General features: G+C 52.1%; 1 protein-coding gene across 1 annotated transcript; it reads left to right on the forward strand.

Annotated features, from left to right (window-relative positions):
• Positions 1-6208: 6208 nt before the first annotated feature.
• On the forward strand, positions 6209-9334 carry LOC102182016 (protocadherin-19; the record flags this gene model as incomplete). Its single annotated transcript, XM_018045554.1, is given in 3 exon segments — positions 6209-7613; positions 7616-8269; positions 8272-9334. Coding segments are annotated over 3 exon segments (2141 nt in total), but the record flags the coding sequence as incomplete, so codon positions are not given.
• Between the last annotated feature and the right edge of the window lie 1535 nt (positions 9335-10869).

Genomic DNA, 10869 nt, shown 5'->3' on the forward strand with positions numbered 1-10869 from the left:
TCCTAGGATCGATCTACTGGGTTGCAGTACTAAAATGTGGGAGTAGTAGTGAAAAAAAAAATGTTTTGGCCTAACAGAAAGCATCTCCTCTTTTTAGTATTCAGTTCATATTTCAATTGGTTTTTGAGGTCTCTTACTTAGTGATGTTTTTTTCCCCCCAAGTTGTCAAGAAAGCACTTCCTCTGGTGGTAGTGGGGGTGTGGAATATCACTCTCACCCTCCTCCTTGGGGTGAGAGAATTAGTGGTGGGAAGAAGGCTGGGCATGATCTGACCAGAATGCCTTTGAAGGGAGACCTTTCTGTTTTCAAAAGTGCTAGTGGTGGGGAACAATAACAGTTGGTATGAGTTTGCACCTAGGAAAATAGCGTTTGGGACCCACTTGGAGAGAATTCACATGAAAAGGTTCAGGAAATAATGCTGTGAGCCCAAATGGTGCTGTCAAAACATTACAGGTAGTCACTGCAGGATAGTACAGAAGGTGTTAGAGAGTAATGTCATTTATTGAAATGTATCCACTGATTTAGCTTTTGCTAATTAAATGGTCCCCACGATGTGTGTTTATGTAAGGACCAGTTGTGAGTTTTCTAGCAGCAGGAGTTTGGCCCTGTAGGAAGTGCCATTCCTAATGAGAGGGGATAAGCATGGAAGGGACTTGGGCATAATCTATTCACTTATGCTGGCCTCATCAAAATGGGAAGACTTGGCGTGATTAGTAGATTTCTGTCTCTTTTTCACTACTGTCCCCTAACTCTCTTGTGTTTCTTGGAAAAGGCAAGCATCAGGGTCATGATGAACAATTTTAGCACTTAAAGAACACTTTCTCTGTCTGTTCTTTGTTTTTCCTGCTACAACTCCCTGGCTGTCACTGTTATCCTTTGTCACAAAGAAAGGGGGATTGGGAGGCAGAGAGAGGAAAAAGCACAAAGATTCAAAGACTTTTCTTGGCCCCCTTCTCTTGTCTTCCTGGTATTTCAGAAGGGTCATAAACAGCATCCAGGATGCTGGAAATGCACCCCACCCATGCCCAGTAGGCATACATTCCTTGCTGCTCCTCTTAAGGCCTTTCCTTGTGATGCCTGGGAGTGTGTGTGTCTGTTTACATGTGTGTGTGTGGGTGGTGGTTCACTAGAAGTTGTCAATCACTTTGGGCAGAAGGGACAGAATTTCAGGAAGCTGTAGCTAGCTGTATGTAATTCTATAACTTATAGAATTACACACTGCTCTTAAATTAATCAACTGAATTTAAAACATCACAAGGGCAAGACCAGCTTAAGAAAAAAAAAAGTTATCAGTCCCTAACACAGTGCTGGGCACACAGTCAACACTAGTTGATTTCACAAGGGAAGTGGGTGAGTTGTGTGTAATGAGGTCATCTTAGAACATCGGTGAACAGCTCTGCAAGTCTGCTTCCACATCTGCAAAGTCGTTTTGCCTCCCGGGGCTACTGTAAAGATGAAATAAGACAATGACTTGACCAAGGACACTTTGCAGTTTTGTGCTGTTATCTCCATTTTCATTCTTTCATTCTCTCTATTCTAGGCATGGTAACCTAAGTAAGAAGATTATATGTGCAGGCTGGAAAAGTTTGGCTTTGGCCAATTTTTTTAAATCAAGTTTTTCTTCCCAAGAGAACCTCATCCGGTCAAATTGGTTGAATAGAATGGAATGCCCACGAGATGCAACAAGAGCCAAGCTAGCAGATGATCCAGTTTTTTGCAGCAGGGGCACTGGGGGCGAGAGGGAAAGGGTGAGAACGAAGTTATTTGAAGGCTGAGCTCTTTGGAGCTTGAAGCAAACATTGTCAGTGCTACAGTCCTCATATGCTAGTATTTTAGTTTCTACCATCAATTTTAAACTTTCAACCTTTTTACCTTATCCTTGTCAATGTTGGAACACCAAGAATTGACCTCATATATCAGATTAATTTAAATATAAGGCTTTCCTCACTTTATTCTTCCATTGCCATTCCATTGGGCGCTTCCCTGGTGGCTCCGATGGTAAAGCGCCTGCCTACAATGTGGGAGACCTGGGTTCGATCCCTGGGTTGGGAAGATCTCCTGGAGAAGGAAATGGCAACCCACTCCAGTACTCTTGCCTGGAAAATCCTATGGAAAGAGGAGCCTGGTAGGCTACCATCCATGAGGTCACAAAGAGTCGGACACGGCTGAGTGACTTATCACTCACTCATTGCCATTCACCATTATTTCAGTAGCATGACTGAAATCTTAAAGATTAATAAAAAATCTCCTTACCATTTTGATTCTTGCCTCAGTGATCCAAAGAGCTACCATGGCCCAGAGAGCTGGCTTCCTCCGCATAGCAATGGCCCAGAGAGCTTGCCCTGGGCTGCACAGAAATGTAGTTGATACCCAGGGGAGCCTAGTGTTTTTCAGCAACGGTTGGATCAAAAATACTGAGGACGGTCGCTAGATGTCCCTCTTGTGTCTCTAAAGAGGCTGAAGAGGCGGGGCTGACTTCAGGATTGAAGTAAAGGGAACCTAAGACTGAGAGAACTTTTTTCGTTTTCATTATCTACATCCAGAACTGTTTTTATTCAATTAATAAATTCCTGATCGTGAAGGTGTTTTTGGCTACTCACTTAGTAGCATTGTTGGAGTACGATGATCAAGTGTGTTTATTAGCAAACATTGTTGGAGTATAATGATAACGTGCGTCTATTAGCAAAAAATACATTCTGAGAGCAAACGGCGGCGGCTGTGTTACGGGTATCTGTGGAAGTAGACCAGGGGGATGGAAGAACTATTTTTTGGAGGGGAGGTGTCACTATCACTTTGAGCTTGCGGGTGATGAGAAGGAAGGAAAGCAGAGGCACACGGCCCAGCCTCCCTGGCACCTGGTTTTCATAAAAGCGGTTTAGTATAGCTGGGAATACTTCCGGTGCTCTACTTGGAAAGGCGGGGAGCATTGAGTGTGAACAGGGAGCAGGACCCTGGGCACCCCGTGTGATCTCTGTAGCGAAGCGAGCACATTTGTCTTTGCAAATGCAGAACATGTCTTTACAATGTGATTGCAATTACAAAGGTAATGACATTGTACATGGATTGAATTCTCTTATTTATCTTTTAAAGACAACAGACTATAGACATTCTATTAGCATTCCCCAAGGTAAGAGATCCTCAGCCCTCTTATCTTGTTGTGTGGGTCTTTTCAGATGCCACGGCAATGATAATCATTTTACCTGAGTAATTCTTCCATTTCTCGTTACCTGGGGGATTGTTAATGGCCGAGACTACTTCTCAGACTCTTTGCTCCCGCTCAGTCAAGCCATGGAGGCGCCAGTTTACTTTTATTGATCAGTGGGTTCCTGACAGCCTTCGCCACAAGGAAGCAGCATCATCCTTTTTTGACTTAAAGGAGAACAGATCGCCTTAAAGTTTACAGCTAAAGCTTCTAAGCATAGCATGCAAACATTTTAGCATGCTGCTAATTGTTCTGTTTAAATAGTCCAAGCAATATTTTAGAACGCTGCCAAACGCCGAACTCATATCCCGTGATCAGATAGCAACCCATTTCAAATGCCTTTTAGGCCGTTTTAATTAGACCAAGATGCACTTCATTCCCACTCGCTGGCATCAAAGGTAAATAACTGCGATAAATCAAATGGAGCCCTTCTTTGCGGAGCCTGTGAGGTGCATCCGCGTTGCCTGCCATGTTGTCACTGTCCTCGGCAGGCAGGGTCTGCGGAAAAGCGGGCGGGCCACGCGGCTCCCCTCGAGTCACAACTCTGTTGTTCACCTGCACCTCTAAATGACCAAATTAAATGACACTCATTGCAGATGCTTCGATTTTCTCCTAGATGTTCTGGGCTGAATTGCATCCTAATATGAGAGAGTGAAACGACCCCCACGCGGAAAGCGGATCAAGCTCTTTGCGCCCTCCCCTTGGTCTCAGATGCACGTTGGGGCGGGGGGGGGGGCGCGGTCCTCAAACTCAATCCCAGAACAATTCCTTTCTGAGGGAGAAAGCTGTCTTCTTCTTCCTCCTGCCAAAGTAAAGGCCGCTAAACTAGCTCCTCTTGGGAAAATAAATATTTTTAAAAAGCAGCTAGGCTGTTCTCTGCAAAAACATGGCCAGTTTTGAGAAAACCTATTATGTGTTCAAATGCCTTTTCCCCTTGTTTAATGTTTTTAAAAGGGCAAAAGTGAGTCTCATTTTAAGCACACAGGCTCAGGCCAGTGTCTCTGGCTTAATTATGAATTTGCTCACCCAAGACTCCCAAATATCCAAGACGATTCACTCAGAAGGGTGATGCACTCTTTCAGAATTGTGAATTCAGAAGCCAGCCCTCCTCCACCCCCAATCTATGATGGAAAAACAAAACATCCCAACTTGTTCAGAGAAGTACTTTGGATTCTTCCAGCCCATGACCTTAATTTAAGAGAATCAGGACGGGCCAGGGAGGAGTCCCCCTCTGTCCCCAGGGCGCCTTCAGTCCAGAAGGGAAGCCGTTTGATATCAACCCCGGCCACGCCGGCCTCCCGCTTCTCAGCACCGGACACACGCCAGCCACCGTCGCCACCACCGCCAGAGAGAAGCTGGCAGCCCCCTGGGACTGAGGTACTGCAGGAAAGCTGGGGCGCCCCGCACATCCGCGCCGGCTCCAGCTGCCGGCGACCAACGTAGACTGCGCACCAGCTCCGCAGCTCCCGCTGGGCTCGCGGCTCTCCTAGCTTGGCGCGGTGCGGCGGCGTCCGCCCACCTGCTCTTCTCAAATGTACAGTTTATTTATAGGGAGCTAAATTCTCCAGTGGGGTTGGGTGAGGGGCAACGAAAATATGTCCAGCCCTCTGGGTGGCTCAGTCCCTGCGCCACAGATCCCATTTGATTAACAGACAACAGACAAGAGCGAACCGAACCGGGTCAGGGACCCTGCTTGCGCCAGGGGTGGGGGTGGAGGCTCGCAGGTCTGCTCGGGAAGGAGGGATGGGATGACGGTCCGGGAGGATGGCTGCCGCGGCTCTTAGCTGAAGAGTCACTGGCCAAGAGCTGGATGAATGACCACGTCTGGGGCGCTTTCTCCTTCCCTTTCTTCCTTCCACTAACCGAGAAGAAGAAAGAGAAACCGACAGACCAAACCTAGGGCGAAGAGAAAAAGAGGGCGGGAGGAGGGGAGAGAAAGAATATGAATATGAATGTTATATTCAAAATATGAAGATATGTGAGGGAGATAAACACACCGAGAGAATCAAATCCTCATCTCTCCTGCAATCTCTACAAACACGAGAGGCGCGCAGTTCCTGGGGAGGCTCAGCTGGCAGCTCCAGCACACCCCTCGACTTGCTCCACCCTGCCTTCTAGCCCCTGCTGGGCCTGACTGGCCTCCCAGACTGCTGCCTTGCCTCGGCGGGCCGGGGTACCACTTGGTCCCGCCAGTGTGTAAGTTTCCGGCTGGCCCCGCCCCCTCCCGCGCATTGGCCCCGCCCCAAGGCGGGGGCCGCTGGGCTGAGCGCTGATTGGCCAGTGCCTGGCGTAGCCTGTCTCAGCAGCTCCGGCTCTCTCTGCTGCTCTCTCCAGACTCCACCGCCAGTAGTTTGCGGCATCGGCAGGAGCAGCAGCAGCAGTAGCGGCGGCGGCAGGCACAGAGGGGAGACTGACGAGCGGGCGCAGACGGCAGCACGGCTCCCGCGCACCATCCCTTGCTTGCCTGGGGGGCACTGGCACCCGCGTCCCTAGCCCGGAGCGGGCCCTTGGCGCGTTGCGCTCCGCTGCATTCCGGCTGAGCGGATTCATCCGAGATCCGAAACCTCCCACCCCTGCTCTCTCACACTCCCCACTCACACTCCTCGCACCATACACTCACTCTTCCTTTCTCTCACACATTCACCCACAGCCCAAGACAGAAGGAGAAAGCGAGATAGACCTCCCATGCCCGCGAGCGCCGGGGAGGGTGTGAGCCCAACGCAGCGCGGCCAGCGCCTCTCCAGGAGGATGGAATCAAGAAGCTCCCGCAAGTAAACTTTGGCGGCGACATAACCGTCGACCGTGGCAGCTGCTGAGGCGGACCCCAGCGACATGCGATTGAGCTAGGAGGGCTTCCTCCCCTGGCAGCGGCGGCCCTCGGAGCGACACCCCAGTCCAGACCGAGGGAGGAGGAGAAGCCCCTGGTACCAGCGGCGGCGGCCCCGCCTCTCCTGGCCGGTACTGTTGTTGCTTTCCCTCCCCTCCTCCCCACTCCCCCACCCCGCCCCCGGCCATTGGAAAGCCTGGACTTTTATTTTCTTGGACAAATTTCCATCGGCCGGTTTTCACAGACTTGACGTGGAGCCTCGGGCTGCATTGGTAACTTTAATTTCTGAGACGCAGAAGTCCGCAGTCCAGCTGCTCAGTGGGGGTGACTCCGTGTCCACCTCCGATCCTGGACACACGCGCCCCTCAAGCCTTCTGAAGCCAACCACAGTGCAAGGGAGCAAGCTCTCGTCTCGGCAGCCTCTATCCCCTCCCCCGTCTTCTGCGGGCTGGAGGACTGCCATCCCGCTCAGCCGGATACTCTGACGGCTGCGGCGCTTGACAGCAACTCAAACTCCCTCCTGCGACCCCCCTTTCTCCCCAACAGGCCTCGAAAAGGCCAGCGTGGCCCCCCAGGATCCCGGAGGGCGCGTTCTAGGCGGGTGCTGTCTCTGCAGTGAGCCAGGGGCACTGGGGTAGATCCTCGCGCATGCCAGGTGCACAGACAGCGTGCTCACCAGCCCCAGTGCCGGCGTGCCGCGGCGGGTCGGGCAGTGCCTGAGAGGCTGTACCCGCACTGCACTCCCCGCCTTCGCCTCCAGTGCGGTCCGGACTCAGCAGCGCGTCGATCCGGCTTCTCAGACGCGGTTCCACCCGCAGCCCTGCGCCGCTTCGGCCAGTCGCGCCGGGCTAACTTTGAAGGGGGAAAACTGAATAGCCGGGCTGGAGGGAGGGGGCTCGGGGCCGCACGGCGCTCCCTCGGCCCCTCGGAGCCCCCGGGCCCCGCGAGAGCCCCCGCCGGGTCCGCCGCAACTTCAACATTGGAGCCGGCGCGGGTTTCCCCCCGCGCCGCCGGGCCGCCCTGGGCGGGACTCCTCCCGCGGCCTCCGGGGCCCCGGGGCGCGCGCAACAGGCGTCCCGAGTCGGCGGGAAGCTGGAGCGCCGGCGGCGTCGGTCTCGGAGGGGTGTGGAGAGGCGAGGCCAGGCAGAGCCCGCGCAGCCATGGAGTCACTCCTGCTGCCGGTGCTGCTGCTGTTGGCTGTGCTATGGACACAGGCGGCCGCCCTCATTAACCTCAAGTATTCGGTAGAAGAGGAACAGCGCGCCGGGACAGTGATCGCCAACGTGGCCAAGGACGCGCGCGAGGCGGGCTTCGCACTGGACCCACGGCAGGCCTCTGCCTTCCGTGTGGTGTCCAACTCGGCTCCGCACCTGGTGGACATCAACCCCAGCTCGGGCTTGTTGGTCACCAAGCAGAAGATCGACCGTGACCTGCTCTGCCGCCAGAGCCCCAAGTGCATCATCTCGCTCGAGGTCATGTCCAGCTCAATGGAGATTTGCGTGATTAAGGTGGAGATCAAGGACCTTAATGACAACGCTCCCAGCTTCCCGGCGGCACAGATTGAGTTGGAGATCTCGGAGGCGGCCAGCCGGGCACGCGCATCCCGCTGGACAGCGCTTATGATCCGGACTCGGGCAGTTTCGGGGTGCAGACCTATGAGCTGACTCCGAACGAGCTATTTGGCCTGGAGATCAAGACCCGCGGCGACGGCTCGCGCTTCGCCGAACTCGTGGTGGAGAAGAGTCTAGATCGCGAGACGCAGTCGCACTACAGCTTTCGCATCACTGCGCTCGACGGCGGCGACCCGCCGCACCTGGGCACTGTTGGCCTCAGCATCAAAGTGACCGACTCCAATGACAACAACCCGGTGTTTGGAGAGTCCACCTATTCAGTGAGCGTGCCCGAGAACTCACCTCCCAACACTCCCGTCATCCGTCTCAACGCTACGGACCCAGACGAAGGCACCAATGGCCAGGTGGTCTACTCGTTTTACGGCTACGTCAATGACCGCACTAGAGAGCTCTTCCAGATCGACCCGCACAGCGGCCTGGTCACCGTCACCGGTGCCCTAGACTATGAAGAAGGCCACGTTTATGAACTGGATGTGCAGGCCAAGGACCTGGGGCCCAACTCCATCCCGGCACACTGCAAGGTCACCGTCAGCGTTCTGGACACCAACGACAACCCGCCGGTCATCAACCTGCTGTCGGTAAACAGCGAGCTGGTGGAGGTGAGCGAGAGCGCCCCCCGGGCTACGTGATTGCCCTGGTGCGGGTGTCTGATCGAGATTCTGGCCTCAATGGGCGCGTGCAGTGCCGTTTGCTGGGCAACGTGCCCTTTCGGCTGCAGGAGTATGAGAGCTTCTCCACTATCCTGGTGGACGGACGCCTGGACCGCGAGCAGCATGACCAGTACAACCTCACCATCCAGGCGCGCGACAGCGGCGTGCCCATGCTGCAGAGTGCCAAGTCCTTTACCGTGCGCATCACAGACGAGAACGACAACCACCCGCACTTCTCTAAGCCCTACTATCAGGTCATTGTGCAGGAAAACAACACACCCGGTGCCTATCTGCTCTCGGTGTCGGCACGAGACCCCGACCTGGGTCTCAATGGCAGTGTTTCCTATCAGATCGTGCCGTCACAGGTGCGAGACATGCCTGTCTTCACCTATGTCTCCATCAACCCCAACTCGGGTGATATCTATGCGCTGCGATCCTTCAACCATGAGCAGACCAAGGCATTTGAATTCAAGGTGCTGGCCAAGGACGGCGGCCTGCCCTCGCTGCAGAGCAATGCCACTGTTCGAGTCATCATCCTCGACGTCAATGACAATACCCCAGTCATCACCGCCCCGCCGCTAATCAACGGCACCGCGGAAGTCTACATCCCCCGCAACTCAGGCATAGGCTACCTGGTGACCGTCGTCAAAGCAGATGACTACGACGAGGGAGAGAATGGCCGGGTCACCTATGACATGACAGAGGGCGACCGCGGTTTCTTTGAAATAGACCAGATCAATGGCGAAGTCAGAACCACTCGCACCTTCAGCGAGAGCTCCAAGGCTTCCTATGAGCTTATCGTGGTGGCCCACGACCACGGCAAGACGTCTCTTTCCGCCTCTGCGCTCGTCCTAATCTACCTGTCCCCTGCTCTCGACGCCCAAGAGTCGATGGGCTCGGTGAACTTGTCTCTGATTTTCATTATCGCCCTGGGCTCCATTGCTGGCATCCTCTTTGTCACTATGATCTTCGTGGCGATCAAGTGCAAGAGAGACAACAAAGAGATCCGGACCTACAACTGCAGGTAGAGCCAACTTTTTCTTTCTTTCCCTCTTTGTCTTGGGTGAATAAGGTGTATGTGTGTCTCTGTGTGAAAATCCCAATGCTTTTGTTTCCTATTTAAATGCATGCATCCTACTTACAGCAGCTTCTTTTGCGGGGGAAGGGGAATTTGTGTTAGCCCCAGCTGATCAATTCTTTTGATCTGACAATTTGCTGGAAGACAACCGTTTACTGTTCAATGGATTCTGTCACATAATGATGATGAGCAGAAAAGCAATTATCATTTTAAAATTTGCACAGCTGTCTCCATGAAGTTATGGCAGGAAAAAAATTAATGAGAAAGAGAGATTTTGAGAGACAGAGAGAGACTTGAGAGAAAGAAAGGTTGATTTTTGGCAAAACCTTGAAGTAACACAACTTGATTTGGGGGCTGTAGAGTTTTGGGGACAAGTACTGAAAGGAAAGGGAGCGCTGGCAGCTGCCCTGTCCTGTGCAGAGAGAAACTCTGAAGAGAGCCTGTGAGTGGAATCTTAGAAAACCTTAGAGTGGGAGGAAGAGAGAACAAGAGTATGTGGGGAAGCAGGTGATGAGAGTTTTTAGTGTGTCCTTGGCTTGTTTTGTATCCAGTCCTCAAGCATCTTGCTATGTGAAGTGAAATTCTAGCAGTCATCTATATGTTTTCAAATATCCGGTTGTTGGGTAGACACCAAACATCCCAATGAGGGACAGGACTTTTGCACCAGATGTGTCACTAAAAATAGCAATTTTCTGGAGTTGAGGGTTCTTTCCTCTGATATGGAACTCTGTTGTGGTACTAAAAGCTGGTCCCTACCAGTGGATGTCACTATGGGCTATTTTGTTACAGTTTCCCTTGCAATGTGTGCAGGGTATATGTGTGGTATGAGTGAGAGAGAGACGGGTGGGGGAGGGAGGATGGGGGAGGGGAAGGTGAAGAGAGAGAGGGGGAAGAAATTTGGAAACTGGAATAACACATAGTAATTAAAAAAAAAAAAAAGGTTTCCTGATCAGCACTTTGGAGGGTCTTGCTGACCCTCCTTACAATATCCAGTGTAGGATAATACATGGAATTTTTTTTCCAGCAGTGTCTCATCGAAACGGTTGAAAAAAAAAGTTGTTTCTTTAGTTTGCTGATAATGAATGATGCTGCTATTTCCAATGAAGGTGTGTGTGTGTGTGCTTTCAACACACCCACACATCCAGTGTGTCTTTTGCGCCATCTGTGCTTGCATGTTAACCAGTCAAAATATGTTCCTGTTGGTCTGATTTGTATTTGACACCAACTGAAATGCACACTTCTGTGAATCAGAGCCCCCTGAATATGTAACAGTCATGCAATTATTGTTTCCCTTTTACTATTCTCTGCGTTACACAAGTTAGTAGACAAATGCTAACCACACATGAATACCAATCAGGTACCATAAAAGAGCAGCTGCAATGCCTCATAAATGCTTTAATCCTGTTACTAGTGAAATGGCCATGACTTTTCTTTCCTTCAGCTCCGAGTCATTTCAGATGGGAGAAATGGAAATTAATATT

Source organism: Capra hircus, unplaced genomic scaffold (genome assembly GCF_001704415.2).
Source record: "Capra hircus breed San Clemente unplaced genomic scaffold, ASM170441v1, whole genome shotgun sequence".
Taxonomy (NCBI): Eukaryota; Metazoa; Chordata; class Mammalia; order Artiodactyla; family Bovidae; genus Capra; species Capra hircus.